The sequence below is a fragment of the Oncorhynchus tshawytscha genome, linkage group LG03 (genome assembly GCF_018296145.1).
Source record: "Oncorhynchus tshawytscha isolate Ot180627B linkage group LG03, Otsh_v2.0, whole genome shotgun sequence".
NCBI lineage: Eukaryota > Metazoa > Chordata > Actinopteri > Salmoniformes > Salmonidae > Oncorhynchus > Oncorhynchus tshawytscha.
In genome coordinates, this window is record NC_056431.1 from 73,533,822 (window position 1) to 73,557,666 (window position 23,845).

Here is a 23,845-nt window from a genome sequence, read left to right on the forward strand (position 1 = left end):
CATCCTCAGGATATGTGGTTTCAGGTTTGCATAAAGTCCAGTGAAGTTCTTTGAGTGCCGTCGAGAGATCGGCTTGAGGTGGGATGTAAAATGGTCGTGGAGATGACGGAGGAGAATTATCTTGGGAGAAAATATGGTCGCCATTTAAATTGTGAGATATTCTACGTCGGGTGAACAAAAGGACTTGAGTTCCTGTATGTTCCTAGAATTACACCGTGAGTCGTTAATCATGAAACACACCCCTCCGCCCTTCTGCTTCCCGGAGAGATATTTATTCCTGTCTGCGTTATGTACCGAGAACTGGGCTGGGATCTGGTGACTGTGTGTGTGTGTGCGCACGTGTCTCTCTCACACACACACACACTTTAAACCCCCTATGCTCCTTCGAGGCCCCTCTTTCAAAGACACTGAGATGTCTGTTTGCAAACATAATGGTCAACTGGGTATTTTTATACATGACTAAGCATGATGGGATGGAATCACCTTCTTTCTAAGTACTTTTGTTTCCCTCATTTACTTCAGTGTTTCCATTATGTGGACTTGTATTTCTATACAGAGGAAAGAATATGCACCAGTTTGAAAGTCATGGTAACCTTGTTAACGTGTAATACCACAGCAGTATGTAACCTAGGTAACCCAGAACTCTAAAGTGAAAATACTTCACCACATCAACAGTTCACATTGAGAGTGGGGGGGGGGTTGCTGGTTGCTGGTTTGAATACTGGTAAAGAAAAAAATGTTGTTTGCTCCAGGGGTGCTGTACAAGCAGGAAGGAATAGATACACTAAACTACCAGCAGAGGGCACTGCTGTAACACTATATGTATATATCTCATTTAACGAGGCAAGTCAGTTATGAACAAATTCTTATTCAGTGACGGCCTACCGGGGAACAGTGGGTTAACTGCCTTGTTCAGGGGCAGAACGACAGGTTTTTACCTTGTCAGATCGGGGATTCGATCCAGGAAACTGGCCAGGTTACTGGCCCAACGCTCTAACCACTAGGTTACCTAGTGGTAATAATAATAATAATAATTTTTGTTACATTGCATTTTTATTGATATTTCAATCCATCAATTTCATCAAGTGCACATTTTTGAGTGTTTTTTTTTTAAACCCTCACCCACCCAGCAATCTGACATTACAGAAAATCTATGATAAGCGGGAGAAAAACAATTGTACCAACAAAAAGCAAAAAAAAAGATATGAATCTTTTAATACATCAATGAGGTAAAGTCCTATTTTCTGTGCCGTCACAGCAAGCATCTTGCCTACTAAGTACACAACTATCAATTGTGCTGTTTTACTTTTAACAGTGTACAAAAACAGATTGCATTCCAAATTAACAATTTAGATTATGTAACTGTTCCATGACTATAAATCTACAGATGGGTATATTCATCATTTGGGTCGCCTAATTTAACCTAATATCTGCCCCTTTAGGGATTACAAACATGGGGTACAGAGGTTCACTAAATTTGGTGTTGAAAGAGTAAACACGATTTACTGCACTAAATGAGTTACTTTGACGTATATTTACTGTACTTGATACATTACCGTACACAGCAAGGATTCCAGAGTCACAGTCTAAATACACATGAATGCTGCTAAGAGAGTTGTTACCAGTGGTTATGGTATAAACTGTCTCGCCTGAATTTGCCTCAGCATATGGCGTAGACTGAGAGGTGGAAAACCGTATGCGCCAACTCTCCTTCATTTCGCCAGCGTTTTCCTTGTACATCACCCCAACCTCACAACACGAGTCCTCCTGTGATCCACTGGGAAGATTCTTAAAGTGCACTTGCCAGTAGTGACAGCCTCTACTGTAGCCTTGTGCGCCCCTCACCATTTCACTCTGTTTGAGCCGCTCTGGGTGGAGGGTGTGGGGCTGGATGTATGGGTATGTGTTCCTAGCACTGGTCATGTCCAGAGATAGCCAGATATATCTCCCGACAGAATTGGGATCCAAGGTGATGGTCTTTTCATCTGTTGATTCAGTCAAGAATACTTAAAAACAGTCATCGTTAATGGTAATATTGAATATGCTATGGTAAAACACTACTTAGAAGGCAAACACGGCCCACCGTCCTCTTTATGCTTTGTGGGTCTAGAACAGGTCACACCTATCAGAGGGGGTAACCTCCCAAAAATGCTCTCACAATGAGAGATGGTATTTAATCTATCAATACAAAAACATGGATCCTTGAGGTCCAAGTGTAGATTTCTCATTCAGACTTTTGTTATAGATGATATAGCTGCACTGAACCTTTTGTTATAGATGATATAGCTGCACTGTACTGAACCTTTTGTTATAGATGATATAGCTGCACTGAACCTTTTGTTATAGATGATATAGCTGCACTGTACTGAACCTTTTGTTATAGATGATATAGCTGCACTGTACTGAACCTTTTGTTATAGATGATATAGCTGCACTGTACTGAACCTTTTGTTATAGATGATATAGCTGCACTGTACTGAACCTTTTGTTATAGATGATATAGCTGCACTGTACTGAACCTTTTGTTATAGATGATATAGCTGCACTGTACTGAACCTTTTGTTATAGATGATATAGCTGCACTGTATTTTTAATGCTTATACAATATGTATCATTTCCTACATTCAATCACAATCTTTCTATCCAGATGTTTATTTTTCTATTCCCCAAAACATCTATTTTTCTAGGCTTTACTGTGCAAAAGGAAGTAACTAAATGCACCACAATTCAAATGTGTGAGATATATATATATATATATATATATAGTAACAATAATTTGTTCACTAATGTTTTTATTACCACTATGTACCACCCTCACACAGGTGAGGCAATTGTAATTATCACCTTGGCAACTGCATATTAAAAAAAAATTACAACAGTTTTGGCACATCTTTAGATGCTCTGATAAAGGCATAACTTCCCAAATGCGTCTGCCTGCCCGGCCCCCCAAAAAATAAACACTGAAATTAGTTAACGCCTTTAAGTTCAAAAAAATAAATTGTTTTACTATTTTGAGTATCACAATTTCCAAATGTTCTAGAAATTAGGATTTAATTCGAGGTCAGTGTCAGTTATGACAGAGCATAAAACCAGAACTGTTGTGCAAGATCTATTGTGGAGTGTTTACCCACTCCAACAGTTTGATTAGTGTTGTGTGTCAACTGTACACAATAGGCTCTGATATCAGATATTGTGTATGTCTAGTACTGAACCATTAGACTACATAGGAGTATTGCTCAATACCAGAGACTTTCACAAAGTGAATATAACATCATGTTAAAATCAAATCAGATTCATTATACTTACATTGTTTCAGTGTTGACAGTGAACACCGAGAAGCTGTGGGATCTACACGTAAAGCTGTCCTAGCGTCACAACCTTGGTCTGTGGATAGAATAAAGTCATGGAACACAATTATGTTTTTATGAATAGGTGCAGTTTCTCTTCCTGAATTACTGGAAATAGTCTAATTACACGGTACTTATTAAATGAATGTACTGACCCTTCCAGATCCTGTCAACCTCCTTGTGGAGCATCTCTTTGAGTTCTCCTGCCTGAACAAGTCTCTCCTCTGGGTCCAGACTGACACAGTATGGAGATGCATCAACTGAGCCTTTCTGCAGGGCATTGTAATCCTGAAAACAGGAGGATATTTAGCCACTCTTGGAGGACAATGGAAGTTGATCCTAGAACTGCTGTGTTGTCATTAAAAACCAACATGTTTCAGCTTGTAGCCTTCATCAGGGTTTTACAGACAATCCTGAAGAAAAAAAAAAAATATATATATATATGACACCAGTAAGGCAGACGTCAGCTCAAAGTCCACTTTGACCATTTGGGCTCGAGTTGGTAAATATTTGTTGAAACAAAGTGTAAATTCACCTGAAGCAACCTCCCAGGTTCTTCACCCTGCAATGCGAGCTCCATCCCAGTGACCTCATCCTCCAAGCTCTTGAATCTCTTCTCCATCTTCTGAACCTCACTCTCTGTTTTCAGCAGCATCTCTCTCTCTTTCTCCTCCATTGAGGCCATCAGTTGTTTCTGTTCCTCTGTGATGGCTGAGATCAGCAGGATGAAATTTGTCTGCTGTTCTTGTTTCTGTAGACTGGCAGAGATCTGACAGGAAGAGGTGATGGAACAAAAAGACATGACACCGTGGATGTTTTCTAGTGTTTGTTTTCGTTCATCTTCCTCCCAATAACCAGTTTTATATGTTACAAAGGGTTCCTATTACATACGAAATGGCCTCATAATCATATTCTAGAATAGAATCAGATGGTTTGTAGATGGAAAGACCTATGTAACCATGACATTTCAATGTGGCTGTATTCAACTCATCCACAGTCTTTTTCATATAAATACATTAAACAGTAGCTAGGTTTCCATCCAATTGGCGACACATTCTCATCTTTGCCGACGAGTCGTAGTGGGAAAACGTCATCGCTTGACTCCAAGTTTACTTCGATATGAAGGTTATTATATCAATATTTGCCCATAAAAAAAAAGTTTCCACCGACATTTCTAGCATAATTCATTTTACCGACACAAAAATGATCCCACCTTGTCTGAAGCATTTAGTTTTGTCGACATTTGGAAAGTTTACAACAACAAAAAACGGTTTCCATCAGGCCGGTCATTAAAACATTTTATCCAACATGTACTTTAGTCACAAAAAGGTTGGATGGAAACCTGGTTAGTACCGTACCTTGAATGACTCCATGGTGTTCTTTGCTTTGAGAATCTCCGTCTTTACCGTGCACACATTGTTCTGTTTGGCAAGCAGCTCTTTCAGAAATCTCTGCTGTAAATTCAGGGCATTTTATTTACACGCACAAAGTTGCACAGAGATACTGCCGTTTAAAGTTACAGTAGACATTATACTCTAGAGTAATTATTGGTCATTATTCATACTAATTTCTCTCCTTACCTTGATTTGGGGGATCTGTTCCTCTGCAGGTGTGGTTTTGTGGGTCTTATGACCCAGAGAGTCACATTGAGCGCAGATCAGAGCCTTATCATCCAGGCAGAACAGAGACAGAGGTTGACCATGTTCACCACATAATGTGTTCACATCACTTGGCTGGGCCAGGTCTTCAACTATAGCTGTACACTTCCCTGCCATTTTCCTGGGAAGAATGGAGATTTTCGCTGGTTCACGATGTGGCTCCGCCAATCTGAGAGTGTTGGACAGGGCGTCTAGAACATGGTTCATGGCCAGCTCAGGTCTCTCAGCGAACTTTCTCATACACAGAGGGCAGCTGCACTCCCCTTTGTTCCAGTAGGACTGTATGCATCCCTGGCAGAAGTTGTGTCCACAGGGAATCGTGACAGGGTTGGAGAAGACATCGAGACAGACAGAGCAGATAAAATGCTCCCGAGATAAACCACCCGTCGCCATTTTGTTTTGACACAGGAGCAGGAAGAATGAGTGGCAAGTCTGTACAGGATGCGTGGGTTTGGTAATAGGGTGTTGCCCGGATTCTTTCAACATATCAGTGAAATATCGACCAGGCCCTGGAAAGACTCTTTTTTTTTGCAGGGTGGAGTCCATGGACCTGTCATGGGATTGGATCTCTTCTTCCTCGGTATTATGACGTTCGCACATGTTGTTTGTGCGCGTCGCAGCGTTAGTGCGTGTTCAATCACATTACATTTGTGATACAAAAATTAAAAAGGGATAACAAATAATAATAATTGCACCAACAACCAACCCTACTCCAATATAACACTATTACAACCAAAACAAAGGTTTATGAAATGGTATATACAGCGCATTCAGAAAGTACTCAAACCCCTTGACTAGTTCCACATTTTGTTACATTACAGCCTTATTCTATAATGGATTTTTTTTAATCCTCATCAATCTACACACAATACCACATAATGACAAAGCAAAAACAGGTTTTTAGAAATGTTTGCAAATGTATAAATAATAATAATTACTATCAGGAAGGGGTCTGAATGCCCTGTAGCTGCTTTATTTTTTGCTGGACCCCAGGAAGAATAGCTGCTGTCTGGGCAGAAACTAATGGAGATCGATAATAAATGCACATACAAATAAGTCAAGGGGGTATGAATACTTTCTGACCTCACTCTGTATGAAATAATAGGGGTTGAAATTATTTTTGTAATGACTACCCCTTCTTCTGTCTGTCATACATACAACATCTGTAAGGTTCCTCAGTCAAGTATTGAATTTCAAGCACAGGTTCAACCACAAAGACAAGGGAGATTTTCGAAAGCCTCATAATGAAGGGCAGGGATTGGTAGATGGGCAACAATAACAAATCAGACATTGAATATATCTTTAAGCATGGTCAAGTTAATAATTATGTTGCGGATTCTGTATTAAACCTCTCAGACACATCAAAGATACAGTCATCCTTCAGAACTGAGTTGCAGGACAGGAAGGAAACTGCTCAGGGATGTTACCATGAGGCCATTGGTGATTTTAAAACGGCTACAGAGTTCAATGGCTGTGATAGAAGAAAACTGTGAATGGATCACTGCACTAAAAAATATACACCTTTCAGCAGGACAATAACCTACAACACAAGGCCAAATCTACGCTGGAGTTGCTTACCAAGAAGACAGTCGATGTTCCGAGAGAACAGTCGATGTTCCGAGAAGACAGTCGATGTTCCGAGAGAACAGTCGATGTTCCGAGAGAACAGTCGATGTTCCGAGAGAACAGTCGATGTTCCGAGAGAACAGTCGATGTTCCAAGAGAACAGTCGATGTTCCGAGAAGACAGTCGATGTTCCGAGAGAACAGTCGATGTTCCGAGAGAACAGTCGATGTTCCGAGAAGACAGTCGATGTTCCAAGAGAACAGTCGATGTTCCGAGAGAACAGTCGATGTTCCAAGAGAACAGTCGATGTTCCGAGAAGACAGTCGATGTTCCGAGAGAACAGTCGATGTTCCGAGAGAACAGTCGATGTTCCGAGAGAACAGTCGATGTTCCAAGAGAACAGTCGATGTTCCGAGAAGACAGTCGATGTTCCGAGAGAACAGTCGATGTTCCGAGAAGACAGTCGATGTTCCGAGAGAACAGTCGATGTTCCGAGAGAACAGTCAATGTTCCGAGAAGACAGTCGATGTTCCGAGAGAACAGTCGATGTTCCAAGAGAACAGTCGATGTTCCAAGAAGACAGTCGATGTTCCGAGAAGACAGTCGATGTTCCATGAGAACAGTCGATGTTCCAAGAAGGCAGTCGATGTTCCGAGAGAACAGTCGATGTTCCAAGAAGACAGTCGATGTTCCATGAGAACAGTCGATGTTCCGAGAAGACAGTCGATGTTCCGAGAAGACAGTCGATGTTCCATGAGAACAGTCGATGTTCCGAGAAGACAGTCGATGTTCCGAGAAGACAGTCGATGTTCCGAGAAGACAGTCGATGTTCCAGTCGATGTTCCGACAGTCGATGTTCCGAGAAGACAGTCGATGTTCCATGAGAACAGTCGATGTTCCGAGAAGACAGTCGATGTTCCGAGAAGACAGTCGATGTTCCAAGATGACAGTCGATGTTCCATGAGAACAGTCGATGTTCCGAGAAGACAGTCGATGTTCCAAGAAGACAGTCGATGTTCCGAGAAGACAGTCGATGTTCCGAGAAGACAGTCGATGTTCCGAGAAGACAGTCGATGTTCCGAGAAGACAGTCGATGTTCCAAGAAGACAGTCGATGTTCCGAGAGAACAGTCGATGTTCCAAGAAGACAGTCGATGTTCCATGAGAACAGTCGATGTTCCGAGAGAACAGTCGATGTTCCAAGAAGACAGTCGATGTTCCAAGAAGACAGTCGATGTTCCGAGAGAACAGTCGATGTTCCGAGAAGACAGTCGATGTTCCAAGAGAACAGTCGATGTTCCAAGAAGACAGTCGATGTTCCATGAGAACAGTCGATGTTCCGAGAGAACAGTCGATGTTCCATGAGAACAGTCGATGTTCCAAGAAGGCAGTAGAGTTTTGACTTAAATCTACTTGGATAAGAATAAGAGATAAAAGTAACATGTAATTAAAGAGCAGCATTAAAAAATAACAATATATACAGGGGGGTGCCGGTACAGAGTCAATGTGCGGGGGATATATTTTTTTTAGACCAGAGGAAAGAGTGCCTCCTACTGGCCCTCCAACACCACTTCCAGCAGCATCTGGTCTCCCATCCAGGAACTGACCAGGACCAACCCTGCTTAGCTTCAGAAGCAAGCCAGCAGTGGTATGCTGGGTGGTATGCAGGGTGGTATGCTGGGTGGTATGCTGGGTGGTATGCAGGCTGGTATGCAGGGTGGTATGCAGGGTGGTATGCAGGGTGGTATGCTGGGTGGTATGCAGGGGGCACCGGTTAGTTGAGGTAGTATGTACATGTCGGTAGAGTTGTGTCCCCAATCACTGCCCTGGGGGATTGGGATATATTTTTTTTAGACCAGAGGAAAGAGTGCCTCCTACTGGCCCTCCAACACCACTTCCAGCAGCATCTGGTCTCCCATCCAGGAACTGACCAGGACCAACCCTGCTTAGCTTCAGAAGCAAGCCAGCAGTGGTATGCTGGGTGGTATGCAGGGTGGTATGCTGGGTGGTATGCTGGGTGGTATGCAGGCTGGTATGCAGGGTGGTATGCTGGGTGGTATGCTGGGTGGTATGCAGGGTGGTATGCTGGCTGGTATGCAGGGTGGTATGCTGGGTGGTATGCTGGGTGGTATGCAGGGTGGTATGCTGGGTGGTATGCAGGGTCGTATGCTGCTGGCAATGTCACCATGTAGCTAATAGAACAGTAAAAACTAATTCTCCATCGTCAAATTCGTGTTCATGAGAGGATCACTTGAAGCCATTGCTTCTGGTCAGTACTTTCAATTTTGCCCGAAGGTTTGTGTTGTTAGTGTCTGCCTCCTTTAAAAAAAAAAGCCCGCCTTGGGGGACAGACGGGGGCCAGAACACGAAGCATCACCGAACACAAGTTGTAGTCTTTCAGAGACCGGATTCTTTTTTGTTGTTGTAATGAATCCGCCAACGGAACAAGGACAACCATATCTACACTCACAAACACCTATAGTGCAATCAGTATAACACAAAGCCTTCTGCGAAATGCTACAAAGCAGGACCGCCCCCACCGGAAGCCGTCATAGGGTGTATCATTCAGCGCGTGAAGTCCAGACCTGCCTTCCTCTTGGGTAATTATGTATGAAACATCTCACTGTCCTAGAAATGCCATGGTTCAATGTAACTTAATGGAAATGACGTGGAAACAACGTTGATTGTCAACCAGTGTGTGCCCAGTGGGCATTTATAGTGTCCTTCTGGTCTCTCTCCTGCACTGTGAACTATTGTGGCTTCTCTCTGTCAAAACCTTTTTTTAACACCTCCCCTGACACATCCCCCAATGTCATGATGACTCCTCATGGGGCAGAGTGGTGTCACTGCAAAGGACACAAAGGCTTCAATTAATCAAATCAAATCAATTTATATAGCCCTCCGTACATCAGCTGATATCTCAAAGTGCTGTACAGACACCCAGCCTAAAACCCCAAACAGCAAGCAATGCAGGTGTAGAAGCACAGTGGCTAGGAAAAACTCCCTAGAAAGGCCAAAACCTAGGAAGAAACCTAGAGAGGAACCAGGCTATGAGGGGTGGCCAGTCCTCTTCTGGCTGTGCCGGGTGGAGATTATAACAGAACATGGCCAAGATGTTCAAATGTTCATAAATGACCAGCATGGTCAAATAATAATCACAGTAGTTGTCGAGGGTGCAGCAAGTCAGCACCTCAGGAGTAAATGTCAGTTGGCTTTTCATAGCCGATCATTAAGAGTATCGCTACCATTCCTGCTGTCTCTAGAGAGTTGAAAACAGCAGGTCTGGGACAGGGAGCAAGTCCGGTGAACAGGTCAGGGTTCCATAGCCACAGGCTGAACAGTTGAAACTGGAGCAGCAGCACGGCCAGGTGGAATGGGGACAGAAAAAGATCAGATAAGAAAACACAACACCGGTTCATGTCCCAACTGTTCAGCTGCAGAAACTACAGACCTACAGATTTGTATTGGTAGTAACATGACTATTTATACAACAAAGAGCAGCTATTGGAGAGTCTGATTTTGAAAGCAAAGCAAATCCTCCACTGAGTTTACATGCCATTTGAGACATAGTGTTATTTTTAGCTACGTAACACTAGCTAGCTAGCATTCTAATTTCGGCTAGCTAACTAGATGAACAGCAAACCTTGTTATAATTAATGATAATTAATACAATATTTCACTAAATATCTGTTTAGAGTTCGCAGTGTAGGTTTTACGTGCTACTCATATGACTAGCTTGAAGCGTGTAGTCTTGCATGCTGACCAGACCGCTCTTAAACACGCATGTTGATTTTGTCCACCAGAACCAGATGCAATCAGGACACGCAGGTTGAATTAACTCTGAACCAACTATACTAATTTGGTGACAGGTCGAAAAGCATTTATAATTTATGGCAATTTAGCTAGCTGTTACCACAATTCATCTTTCAATCACCCACATGGGTATATGCTCCTAAAAACCAATGAGGAGATGGGAGAGGCGGGACTTGCAGAACATTAAGCATCACAAATGTGTGGGTGCAATGATTGAATAACAAGTATGTGTCCATTTATTTTGCAACACTCGCGCACCCGCAAGCGACGCGAGCTGTGTGGTCAGCATGTTAGCTAACTAACAGTAGCAATCTTAGCTAGTCAAGTAGGCAGCTGATAACGGCAAACATCTATAGCTAGCTCACATTAAAAAAAAAAGTTTTTGGGAGCCTTGCCATCTACCAGAAGATGGTTGTCATTACATTAGCATCGTCGCTAAAGGCTCCGCAAAGTGGTCGAAAAATGCGCACACCCGCATTCGTGAGCAGTTGCCTTTTCAGAAAGTTGAAAGTTGACGACTCAATTTGCCCGCCCTCAACAATATACCGTGATTATTTTTTCCTCCACTCTAAAGCACCAGGCTGCTACTGGCTTTCTGTCTTTGCATCACACAGTGCTACTCATTTCCTCCTTTTATGATTGGATCCCCCCCGCCGCTAATTATGCTTTTGGTTTGGCCCAGTCCTCAGTAGCTGTGGGTTTGCAGAGGGAAAAAAAAGTTGAGCAAGGCTTGTAAGGAGAACTGAGATGCACAATATCCCCTCTCTTTCCTCTCTCTTCTTAATAACAAACCCTAAAATACGTGAGTTAACTTGGAACTTCCAGAACCAACGTTTAGTTTTTATTTCAATTTGAGAATCTACAATAGTAATTGACTTCATTGCAATGTGACATTGCACAGCAGTAAGCAGGCTTATATCTCCTTTCTTATTCAGTCTTCTTGGTTTCTTGGTTTCAATATGGATCCAGGTGTTTTTACTGTTTCTTGATGAGTAACTAACTACAATGTCTTCAGAAAGTATTCACACCCCTTGACTGTTTCCAGATATTGTTGTTGCAGCCTGAATTTAAAATGGATGAAATTTGGATTTTGTGTCACTGCTCTACTACACACAATAGCCCATAATGTCAAAGTGGAATTATGTTTTTAGAAATGTTTATAAATCAATTAAAAGTGAAAAGCTCAAATGTCTTGAGTCAATAAGTTTTCAACCGTTTTGTTATGGCAAGCCTAAATAAGTTTGGGTGTAAACGTGCATGGACTCACTCTGTGTGCAATAATAGTGTTTACAATGACTTTTCTTAAATAACTACTACATCTCTGGGTTACTACATGATTCTATGTGTTATTTCATAGTTTTGATGTCTTCACTATTATTCTACAATGTAGAAAATAGTACAAATAATGAAAATCCCTTGAATGAGTAGGTGTGTCCAAACTTTTGACTGGTACAGTATATTGTATAACTCCCAGTAATTAATTGGGTAAAACACCAATGTTTGGGCATCACTGTTCTTTCTTCAGGGTTACAACACTTAACCTTAACCTCCCACATTCACCATAATAATGTTCCCCTCCACACTTGGCACATCTTTTCTTTCATTTACACTGAACAGCTACTGTCACGTTCTGACCATCGTTCTTGTGTGTTTTCCTTGTTTTAGTGTTGGTCAGGACGTGAGCTGGGTGGGCATTCTATGTTGTGTGTCTAGTTTGTCTGTTTCTGTGTTTGGCCTGATATGGTTCTCAATCAGAGGCAGGTGTTAGTCATTGTCTCTGATTGGGAACCATATTTAGGTAGCCTGTTTGGTGTTGGGTTTTGTGGGTGATTATTTCCGTGTCTGTTTCACCACACAGGACTGTTTCGGTTTTCACATGTATTGTTTTGTATATTTGTAGTGTTTCTCGGTATTTGTCTTTATTAAAGATGTTTAACCCTAACCACGCTGTGTTTTGGTCCGCCTCTCCTTCCCAGGAAGAAAGCTGTTACAGCTACATGTCTCATTCTTTGATATCTAAAACACTGCAATGGGTATGGGACAAATTATATGATATTGAAGAACTCAATAAGGAATCCTATCTGCTGCCGCTTTGAAGGAGCAGGACACTAATCCGGACGCTTATGAGAAATCCCGCTACGCCCTCAGACGAACCATCGAACAGGCAAAGCATCAGGACTAAGATTGAATTCTACTACACCGCAGTAGTGTGAAGTACTTAAGTAAAAATACTTTAAAGTACTTCTTAAGTTGTTTTTTGGGGCATCTGTAATTTACTATATTTTTTTGACTACTTTTACTTCACTACATTCCTGAAGAAAATATTGTACTTCTTACTTCATACATTTTCCCTGACACCCAAAAGTACTTGTTACATTTTGAATGCTTAGCAGGACAGGAAATTGTGAAATTCACACACTTATCAAGAGAACACGTGGTAATCCCTACTGCCTATGTTCTGCCAAACTCACTAAACACAAATGCATCTTTTATATATAGTGTTGGAGTGTGACTGACTCTATCCATACATTTTAAAAACAAGAAAATGGTCACGTCTGGTTTGCTTTATATAAGGAATTTGAAATGATTTATACTTTTGATTCTTAAGTATATTTAAAACCAAATAATTTGAGACTTTTACTCAAGTAGTAATTTTACTGGGTGACTTTCACTTTTACTTGAGTAAATTTCTATTCAGGTATCTTTAGTTTTACTCAAGTATGACAATTGGGTACTTTTTCCACTGCTACACCGGCTATGATGCTTGTCAAACTTGGCAAACTATTACAGACTGCAAAGGGAAACATAGCTGCGAGCTGCCCAGTGACGCAAGATGAGCTAAATGCCTTTTATGCTCACTTCGAGGCAAGCAACACAGAAGCATGCATGAGAGCACCAGCTGTTCCAAACGACTGTGTGATCACGCTGTACGTAGCCGATGTGAGCAAGATCTCTTAAACAGGTCAACATTCACAAGGCCGCAGGGCCAGACGGATTACCAGGGTGCGTACCCAGAGCATGCATGGACCAACTGGCAAGTGTCTTCACTGACATTTTCAACCTCTCCCGGACAGAGTCTGTAATACCTACATGTTTCAAGCAGACCACCATAGTCCCTATGCCCAAGAATGCAAAGGTAACCTTTCTAAATGACTACCACCCCGTAGCACTCATGTCGGTAGCCATGAAGTGCTTTGAAAGGCTGGTAATGGCTCACACCAACACCGTCATCCCGGAAACCCTAGACCTACTACAATTCACATACCGTCCCAATAGATCCACAGATGACGCAATCTCAATCGCACTCCACACTGCCCTTTCCCACCTGGATGAAAGGAACACTTATCTGAGAATGCTATTCATTGACTACAGCTCAGCGTTCAACACCATAGTGCCCACAAAGCTCATCACTAAGCTAAGGACCCTGGGATTAAATTCTAGATCCTGGACTTCCTGACGGGCCAAAACATTATTTATAAAAAGTGAATCTGTTTAACACTCGTTTGTTTACAAGCATGATAGCTGTACTTTTGGTTTATGTTTGACACAGCTTGTTGGCCATTAGCCAATTGGTGTTTCTCAACAAGTTCAAATCAAATAAATGCATCCAACTGGTATTTATATCTTCAGAACTGGTCAATTCCAACATGGTAACAAAAGCAGCATTAGAGCAGAAACACAACATAACAATCCTGTCACAACAGAAAATGCCAGGGACATTGTGAATGGCATTTAATTTTCCCACTGTACCGAAACCAAACCGTGACCCCAAAACAGCAATATGTACAGAACTGTGGATTTTGGTGAACCATTCCGCCCCTATTTACAGCCACTATGCTGCATCGGTTGGCCTGCAGGTGATATTGTAATTAATAATGCTTATTGCTAAATGGCACAGCAGCCTGATAATATGACCCAATATGTTGGCTCGTTTATGGAGGGGGAAATTATATTTCAGATAGTATCAGCATCCTTTTTTTCACATATTTTTGTTGTTGTTTGTTTTTAAGTTACCAGAACTGACTTTCTCACAGTTGTTGTAAAAATATTACATGCAGAGCGTGGTGAAGAGTAGAAAAGTTAGAAGAAAGGGTTAAAATAGGGGTTTGGCGGTGACTTTCTGAACTGCACGCCCAATTTTTCCGTTTTTGATTTGTTAAAAAAGTTTGAAATATCCAATAAATGTCGTTCCACTTCATGATTGTGTCCCACTTGTTGTTGATTCTTCACAAAAAAAATACAGTTTTATATCTTTATGTTTGAAGCCTGAAATATGGCAAAAGGTCGCAAAGTTCAAGGGGGCCGAATACTTTCGCAAGGCACTGTACATACAGTACTCCTCAGGGAAAATGTAATTTAATTGGTTCGTAACATTACCTGCTAGCAGATACCCATGAACTTTCCAGTCATTGCACTAACGGTAGTTAGCATTCCTTCCCAGTCATTGCACTAACGGTAGTTAGCATTGCTTAAATCCCAAAGTACCCCATTAAACATTCTAATTATTTTTTAATACATAGAAATAGTGTGAAATGTACAGATTTGTAATATACAGCAGTAATGTAACAAACAAAAATCCCCAATTTAAGTCCTGGCCCAAGGACACTTTCTTACTTTTCCAGAAAACCTCAGCACTTTCCTAAAATGATTTAGAAATGTATAGCGGTTCTATTTTTAGCTGGACTACCTGATTGCACCTATTATTATCCAATGAATATCCAGCTACTGGGTAGGTGTAATTACTGAGACACAAGCATCTTTCTCTGGCCCCGGTTGCAGAGCAAACTGAAATACCCACAGATGTTTACTTTATAGTAAAATAGTTTTCTTTTGATCAACAATAATGTTGGTAGCTGATGCTAAGCAAAGCCTTTGGAGTGGAAACAGTGCAATAGCCAGGCCTACTATAAAACTATTTCACTAAGCAAATCAGTTCACTAGACAAATTCTTATTTACAATGACGGCCTACCGGGGAACAGTGGGTTAACTGCCTTGCTCAGGGGCAGAACGACATATTTTTACCTTGTCAGCTCGGGGATTCGATCCAGCAACCTTTCGGTTACTGACCCAACACGCTAACCACTAGGCTACCTGCCGCCCCTAGTTAATGTTCTGACGCTATCAAGTTAATCTCAAATCCTAATGGAGTGCAAAAGTCTCATGTCTGAAGTCACAGGATCATTCATAATGATCTAAGAAATCCAGTCCATTAGGTAAGTCATAATCCTGTTCTCTGTCAGACTCAGGAATCAGGTCCTCTTCAAGGCAGATGATGGAGATGATATCATGGCGGTCTTCACAGGGACTGGTTGTGAGGGACAGGGCCTGCTGGGGGAACACCCCTGACAGGTACTGGAAAATCAACCCAATCGCGAAAGTTGTTAGCACTTTGTCCAGGGGTTGTAAACTACTTGTACATCAAGGGGCCTAACGCCACAGAAACAGGAGATAGGCATCTGCCCTATGGGCCATTCTGGCTCGCACAAGGCAACTGATGCATTTTATTCATCCATTAACAGATGCCTGTTAATTTTGGCACTTTTTTATTTATTTAATCTAATCTGAATAATTTAGACTAAAAATAAATAGATTAAATAGCATTGTAATTTTTGTTATTTGAACAATGATTTAGTCTAGTTTTTTTCAAAATCATGAAAACAGGGTCATATTAGTTAACTAAATGCCCTCTGTTTTTGTCACATCACATTTGTAATGCCTCATTAACCTATAGTAAACATACAATGCCATCGGAAAGTATTCAAACCCCTCGACATATTCGTCTTGGGTATGTCTGTATCAGCTTTGCACATCTGGATTTGGAGATTTTTCTCCAATTCTTCCATGCATCTCAAGGACCATAAAAGTAAATTGGATGCACCTGAACTCAGTTTGGAGTTTCATACCAAAGGATTGTGAATACTTAATAGTTAAGAAAATTAGATCTGTAATTCATTTTCAATAAATTTGCTAACATTTCTAGAAACATGTTTTCACTTTGTCATTATGGGGTATCGTGTGTAGATGGGTGAAAAATACATGTAATCCATTTAGAATAGGCTGTAACAACATCAAAACAGAGACACTGTGTGTTTACTATAGGTAAAGGAGGTATTATAAACTGTGATGAGACTCAAATTGGACTAAAATGAAAAGGGCATTTAGTTGACAGGCATCCATATGAACAGACGCTGTTATCACTTGAAACAACACATCTATGATCACTGTATCCGTGGAAAGACGTACCTCACAATAGTGGTCTGGTAACCGTAGTGGGGGCTGAAGGAACTGTTTGATTTTCTTATGGTGCCTGTAGATGAAGAGCATAAGGCCCACTACCATGACACCCAACAGGATGGTAGAGGTCACACCGATCGCCACAATCTTCTTTTTCTGTGTCCGTTCTGTACAAGAAGATAACACACATCTCACACAGAGAAATAGGGAGCGATATAGATATATCCATCTATCAATATAGATTCATATAGACACAGTTGAAGTCGGAAGTTTACATACACTTAGGTTGGAGTGATTAACTCGTTATTCAACCACTTCACAAATTTCTTATTAACAAACTATAGTTTTGGCAAGTCGGTTAGGACATCTACTTTGTGCATGACACAAATAATCTTTCCAACAATTGTTTACAGACAGATTATTTAACTTGTAATTCACTGTATCACAATTCCAGTGGGTCAGAAGTTTACATACACTAAGTTGAATGTGGAGGAACCGTGTTCTGTCTCTTAGAGATGAACATACTTTGGTGCGAAAAGTGCGAATCAATCCCAAAACAACAGCAAAGAACCTTGTGAAGATGCTGGAGGAAACAGGTACAAAAGTATCTGTATCCACAGCAAAACAAGTCCTACATCAATATAACCTGAAAGACCGCTCAGCAAGGATGAAGCCACTGCTCCAAAACAGCCATAAAAAAGCCAGACTAAGGTTTGCAACTGCACATGGGGACAAAGATCGTACTTTTTGGAGAAATGTCCTCTGATCTGATGAAACAAAAATAGAACTGTTTGGCCATAATGACCATCGTTATGTTTGGAGGAAAAAGGGGAAGGCTTGCAAGCCGAAGAACACCATTGGCCCAGCGTCATCCAGGTTAGGGGATGTCCTTGTCCCATCACGCACTACTGACTCCTGTGGCAGGCCGGGCACAGTGCATGCTGACACGGTTGCCAGATGTTTCCTTCGGTGCGGCTGGCTTCCGGGTTATGTGGGCATTGTGTCAAGAAGCAGTGCGGATTGCCTGAAATATCAGTCTCTTTACTCAGTACTTGAAGCATGGAGGAGGTGGTGTGGGATTGCTTTGCTGGTGACACTGTCCGTCATTTATTTAGAATTCAAGGTACACTTAAACAGCATTCTGCAGTGATACGCCATCCCATCTGGTTTGCGCTTAGTGGGACTATCATTTGTTTTTCTACAGGACAATGACCCAAAACACACCTCCAGGCTGTGTAAGGGCTATTTGACCAAGAAAGAGGGTGACGGAGTGCTGCATCAGATGACCTGGCCTCCACAATCACCCAACCTCAACCCAATTGAGATGGTTTGGGATGAGTTGGACCGCAGAGTGAAGGAAAAGCCACCAACAAGTGCTTAGCATATGTGGGAACTCCTTTAAGACTGTTGGGAAAGCATTCCACAGAACCGCTTGTTGCAATTGTTCAGATATCGGTAAGTGGACTGGAGGCAAGGCATGATTACGAATCCAGTTATTTCTGTCATCCTTTTCGGAAAGTAACAGCGTAATTACACACCCAACTCACTCAGGTGCGTCGCTATATCACATTTGACATTGTCCGTAAGCTTGAGTTCATTTGCACACAACAACAAACAATCATACAATGATGGAAAGACCTGGAGAAGAGCTCCAAATTCTTAATCACAGCCTCAATTTTGTCCCGTACATTGATAATAGTTGCGGAGAGTCCCTGTAATCCTAGATTCAGATCATTCAGGCGAGAAAAAACCTCACCCAGATAGGCCAGTCGTGTGAGAAACTCATCATCAGACAAGTGAAAATTATGGTCAGTAAAGAAAACTTTAAGCTCGTCTCTCAATAAAAAAAAAAAAACATGTCAACACTTTGCCCCTTGATAACCAGCGCACTTCTGTATGTTGTAAAAGCGTTACATGGTCGCTGCACATATCATTGCATAGTGCAGAAAATACACAAGAGTTTAGGGGCCTTGCTTTAACAAACTTAACCATTTTCACTGTAGTGTCCAAAACATCTTTCAAGCTGCCAGGCATTCCCTTGACAGCAAGAGCCTCTCGGTGGATGCTGCAGTCTACCCAAGTGGCATCGGGAGCAACTGCTTGCACGCCACTGTCTCCCTGTCATGGCTTTCGCGCCATCAGTACAGATACCAACATGAGCAGCAGCTACATCTGGCTACCTACGGAACATTAGTGGAATTCCCGCGAGAGAGTAACGGTTAATGTGATTGGATGAGTAACGGTTAATGTGATTGGATGTTAATTATTTGACAAGGCTACCTGTATTTGACATTGTGTTGTTATTTCGCTGAACACCAGATGGTTTCATTTTATTGTTGGCAGTGAAATAAGGCTACCCAGGCGAGAGAAAAAAACTCACCAAATGTATAGCCCCGTTGTAAAATATAAAATGAACTGTTTGAAAATGTGAAGAATATATATTTTTTGGGGGTACCCCAGTTTGGGAATACCTGCATTAGAGGATAGGATAACGGTAACAGCAAGTCAACTAATACAGAGAAAGCCTGGATGAGCCTCACCTGACTCTGGGATGGACTCACAATGTTGAACACTGGGGGTTCCAAAGGGTTTTTGGTAACATAAATACCGGACCTGTACACAGTACCTCCGGCCCACATCCAGACGTTCGATGGTCTTAAGGGATGTGGAGGTGTAAAGATCCTGCTAAAACAAGGGTAGAGAGAGAGGCACATCAACTCATCTTTGAGCACACTAACATCCTACAGTGGGGATCACCAAAACGCCTGATAACTTCCCAATTAATTTCCCAAACCTTGGATGAATACGGTGTTTCAGTGCTGGATAAAGAAAACCTGCATTCATTTTTAATTTAAATGTATTTATTTATTTTAAACCTGGCTTGCTTCCACGTTCCTACTCACTTTGAGCTCCTCCCCGTCTCGGCCATATTGAACGTGGTATTCAAAATGGTCTCCATTATCCTCCAGTAGACGGTTGTTCTTTACCATGTGGACCATCAGAAGTCCTTCCTTGGAGGTCAACTGGACTTCAGGGCTGCAAGAATCAGCTGGGTGGGTGTGTCAGAAGGAGAGGGGTGGGTGTGTCAGAAGGAGAGGGGTGGGTGTGTCAGAAAGAGAGGGGTGGGTGTGTCAGAAAGAGAGGGGTGGGTGTGTCAGAAAGAGAGGGGTGGGTGTGTCAGAAAGAGAGGGGTGGGTGTGTCAGAAAGAGAGGGGTGGGTGTGTCAGAAAGAGAGGGGTGGGTGTGTCAGAAGGAGAGGGGTGGGTGTGTCAGAAGGAGAGGGGTGGGTGTGTCAGAAGGAGAGGGGTGGGTGTGTCAGAAGGAGAGGGGTGGGTGTGTCAGAAGTAGAGGGGTGGGTGTGTCAGAAGTAGAGGGGTGGGTGTGTCAGAAGGAGAGGGGTGGGTGGGTCAGAAGGAGAGGGGTGGGTGGGTCAGAAGGAGAGGGGTGGGTGGGTCAGAAGGAGAGGGGTGGGTGGGTCAGAAGGAGAGAGGTGGGTCAGAAGGAGAGAGGTGGGTGGGTCAGAAGGAGAGAGGTGGGTGGGTCAGAAGCAGAGGGGTGGGTGGGTCAGAAAGAGAAGGGGTGGGGAACTTGATTTTAAAATACTGTTGCTCAAGCTTTCGCACCAAACCACAATGCTACCAGTGCGCTGGCCTACTGATGAAGCAGACTAGGCCTTGGACATGACATGAAACAGGCCAGATCCAAATCGTATACAGTTTATCATGACTGAAGTAGTATGATCCGTTACCATGTCGACAGGCTTCGACTGATCTGGATGTGCGGTTCCCTTCCTGAGCCAGGACTCGCACCATCACACATCCAGACTGTATATTACAGGTGGTGAGCTCGGTCTGAACACAGCCTGAAATGTTGTGCCACTTCTCGAGGTCACTGCTGTGGATTAAAAAGAAGGCTCAGATGAGGAAATAACTGTGTCATAACCCGAGCAAAACATCTATCCTTAGGGGGCCAGGAGTTTTTGCTGGTCAACTGACCAGGGACACCGATCAACATTGCCTTCAGAGTATTCACACCCTTGACTTTTTCCACATTCTGTTGTGTTACAGCTTGAATTTAAAATGGATACGATTGAGGTTTTATGTCACTGATCTTGATCTTGATTTAAATGATCAGAAAATAAAAAGTCAATAAGTACTGTGTTATGGCAAGCCTAAAAAACAGGAGTAAAGATGTGTCTCCTGACCCCTCCTGTCTCAGCCTCCAGTATTTATGCTGCAGTAGTTTATGTGTCGGGGGGCTAGGGTCAGTCTGTTATATCTGGAGTACTTCTCCTGTCCTATTCGGTGTCCTGTGTGAATTTAAGTGCGCTCTCTCTAATTCTCTCTTTCTTTCTCTGTCTCGGAGGACCTGAGCCCTAGGACCATGCCTCAGGACTACCTGACATGATGACACCTTGCTGTCCCCAGTCCACCTGGCCGTGCTGCTGCTCCAGTTTCAACTGTTCTGCCTTATTATTATTATTATTATTATTATTGGACCATGCTGGTCATTTATGAACATTTGAACATCTTGGCCATGTTCTTTTATGGGGAACGTTATTAATTACACTCTGGATGGTGCATCAATACACCCAGACACTACAAAGATCCTTCCTTACTAAGTTGTCGGGAGTGAAAGGACACTACTCAGAGATTTCACCATGAGGCCAATGGTGATTTTAAACCCGATGTAAGAGGAGAGAACTGAGGATGGAGCAACAACATTGTAGTTACTCCACAATACTAACATAAATGATTGAAATGAAGGAAGTCTGTACAGAATAAAAATATTCCAAAACATCCATCCTGTCTGTAATAAGGTACTAAACTAATACTGCCAAAAATGTGGGAAAGAAAGTAACTATTTGTCCTGAATACAAATCATTTTGTTTGGGGGCAAATCCAACAAGATATTACTTCATATTTGTTTTAAAGTTACAACTCTACGGAATCGGGAGAGGCAAAGTTCGAGAAGCAAAGGTCGAGAGGCAAAGGTCGAGAGCCGTACATTGCACTTTTACTTTCATCTCCAACACTTTATTTTTGCATGATTTAAACCAAATTGAACATGTTTCATTATATATGAGGCTAAATAGATTGTATTGATGTATTAAATTAAGTTAAAATAAGTGTTCATTCAGTATTGTTGTAATTGTCATTATTAACAATACATTTATTAAAAATATATATATCATTTATTTTAAATATTTTTTTTATTTATTTAAATTGGCCGATTAATCGGTATCGGCTTTTTTGGTCCTCCAATAATCGGTATCTGCATTGAAAAATCATAATCGGTCGACCTCTACATACTACCTCAATCAGCCTGACTAACCAGTGCCTGTATATAGCCTGCTACTATTTATAACCTCTCTACTGCATATAACCTCTCTACTGTATATAGCCTCTCTACTGTATATAACCTCTCTACTGTATATAGCCTCGCTACTGTATATAGCCTCGCTACTGTATATAGCCTCGCTACTGTATATAGCCTCGCTACTGTATATAGCCTCACTACTGTATATAGCCTCGCTACTGTCTATAGCCTCACTACTGTATATAGCCTCACTACTGTCTATAGCCTCAGTACTGTCTATAGCCTCACTACTCTATATAGCCCCTCTACTGTATAGAGCCTCACTACTGTATATAGCCCCTCTACTGTATATAGCCCCTCTACTGTATATAGCCCCTCTACTGTATAGAGCCCCTCTACTGTCTATAGCCTCACTACTGTATATAGCCCCTCTACTGTATAGAGCCTCTCTGCTGTTATTTTTCACTGTCTTTTTAACAGTTGTTTTTATTTCTTTACTTATTGTTCACTTAATATATTTTTTTACTTAAAATGGCACTGTTGGTTAGAGCCTGTAAGTAAACAGTTCACTGTAAGGTCTACTACACCTGTTGTAGACAAATAAACTTTGATTTGATTTAATCCATGTACTACAGCTACTAGACATACTCACGTCCTGTACTGAACCGTGTACTTTATCCCTGGCCTGTCTGTGGCGGGGCTCCAATGCACAGCAGAGTCAACGCGCACGTCCCGTGGAGATGACAGCTCCTCCTCAGACCATGCTACAGGCAAAAGATTCATCACTTTCTGGAGCCTAATACATGTTTTTTTTTTTAAACAAGTCAAGTCAGTTAAGAACAAATTCTTGTTTACAATGACGGCCTCCCAAAAGGTTTCCTGCCCGGGGATGGGGGCTGGGATTAAAAATAAATCAAATAAAATTATAAGACAAGAGAGACAACACTATATAAACAGAGACCTAAGACGATAACATGGCGAAGATAACATGGCATCAACACATGCCAGCAGCACGACATGGTAGCAGCACAAAACAGGGTACAAACATTGTTGGGTACAGAAAACACCCACAAAGGGCAAGAAGGTAGAGACAACAATACATCACGCAAAGCAGACACAACTGTCAGTAAGAAAGAGTGTCCATCAGGAATGTCTCTAGACATTTATAGTTAGATCAAAATGCTCATGATTTTATTGCTAGCTAAAGTTAGAAAAGGAAATCCTAGACTGCTGACCAGCTAGCTACTTACAAACATTATGAAAAAGTGTAGCCTTTAAATCGAAACCGAAGAAGTAGGAATAATAGCCAATGTGGAGGGGGAATGGATTACCTTGTCTGATGACATGACAGAGAGTCCAAAACAATAAAACGCCGTTCAGACACAACATTTCAGTAGATCGGGATCATTTATGGGATTGCAAACATACTATTATAGATCACTATATTAGTAACAACCTTCAACGAAACCTACATTCAATTCCCAGAATCTGAGTGAAACTAACTTCCCTTCTCCTATCCAATCGCTTAGTCCTAGGCAAAGTAGAAACGCCCATTTAAAGGAACAACCCAGTGGCAACATTTATTATGAAATATCATAGTAAAAATGTTGGAAATCTGTGTAGAAATCATTACAGAACAGATAGTCATAATTGTATTATCAATGAGAGTAGGCTCATCTTTAAAAACAATGTCAATTGAAAAATTGTTCTCGTATGGCGTTCTCTGCATTGGACAATTGCAAGATCACTCTTGATGTAAGAGATGTGATTTTGCCAATGACACTCTTAGAAAAAAATATATGGTAAGTATAACCATACAGGGTTCTTCAGTTTGTCACCATAGAGGAACCATTTTTGGTGCTTGGTAGAATCCTTTGCAAAGGGTTCTACATAGAACCCCTTTTAAAT

At 41.8% G+C, this 23,845-nt stretch overlaps 2 protein-coding genes across 4 annotated transcripts; both read right to left on the reverse strand.

Moving 5' to 3' along the window:
* Positions 1-1,086: 1,086 nt before the first annotated feature.
* On the reverse strand, positions 1,087-5,837 carry LOC112243147 (E3 ubiquitin-protein ligase TRIM11). Its single transcript, XM_024410986.2, has 6 exons — positions 4,928-5,837; positions 4,706-4,801; positions 3,883-4,116; positions 3,503-3,635; positions 3,307-3,384; positions 1,087-1,985 (listed from the first exon to the last, which is right to left on the reverse strand). The coding sequence occupies exons 1-6, from the start codon at positions 5,603-5,605 to the stop codon at positions 1,414-1,416; spliced, it is 1,791 nt and encodes a 596-aa protein (XP_024266754.1). The 5' UTR covers positions 5,606-5,837; the 3' UTR covers positions 1,087-1,413.
* Positions 5,838-14,872: 9,035 nt separating this feature from the next.
* Positions 14,873-23,453, reverse strand: LOC121846222 (interleukin-10 receptor subunit beta-like). Of its 3 annotated transcripts, none has more exons than XM_042319995.1 (7): positions 23,269-23,453; positions 22,590-22,701; positions 20,367-20,509; positions 19,522-19,667; positions 19,159-19,303; positions 16,628-16,785; positions 14,873-15,736 (listed from the first exon to the last, which is right to left on the reverse strand). In XM_042319995.1, the coding sequence occupies exons 1-7, from the start codon at positions 23,324-23,326 to the stop codon at positions 15,563-15,565; spliced, it is 936 nt and encodes a 311-aa protein (XP_042175929.1). In that variant the 5' UTR covers positions 23,327-23,453; the 3' UTR covers positions 14,873-15,562. The 3 variants fall into 3 exon arrangements, with proteins under 3 accessions (XP_042175929.1, XP_042175928.1, XP_042175927.1); XM_042319994.1 differs by having other exon boundaries at positions 19,159-19,300; positions 20,367-20,512; positions 23,269-23,452; XM_042319993.1 differs by having other exon boundaries at positions 20,367-20,512; positions 23,269-23,451.
* Between the last annotated feature and the right edge of the window lie 392 nt (positions 23,454-23,845).

Coding starts and splice junctions, on each gene's coding strand:
- LOC121846222 (XM_042319993.1), bottom strand. CDS start 23,326: ATGTTGTGTCTGAACGGCGTTTTATTGTTTTGGACTCTCTGTCATGTC. Junction 22,702..23,268: donor CTGTCATGTCATCAGACAAG/GTAATCCATTCC, acceptor TTTTGCCTGTAG/CATGGTCTGAGGAGGAGCTG. Junction 15,737..16,627: donor TACCAGACCACTATTGTGAG/GTACGTCTTTCC, acceptor TTGATTTTCCAG/TACCTGTCAGGGGTGTTCCC.
- LOC112243147 (XM_024410986.2), bottom strand. CDS start 5,605: ATGTGCGAACGTCATAATACCGAGGAAGAAGAGATCCAATCCCATGAC. Junction 4,802..4,927: donor AACAGATCCCCCAAATCAAG/GTAAGGAGAGAA, acceptor CTGAATTTACAG/CAGAGATTTCTGAAAGAGCT. Junction 3,636..3,882: donor AACCTGGGAGGTTGCTTCAG/GTGAATTTACAC, acceptor TCCTGTTTTCAG/GATTACAATGCCCTGCAGAA.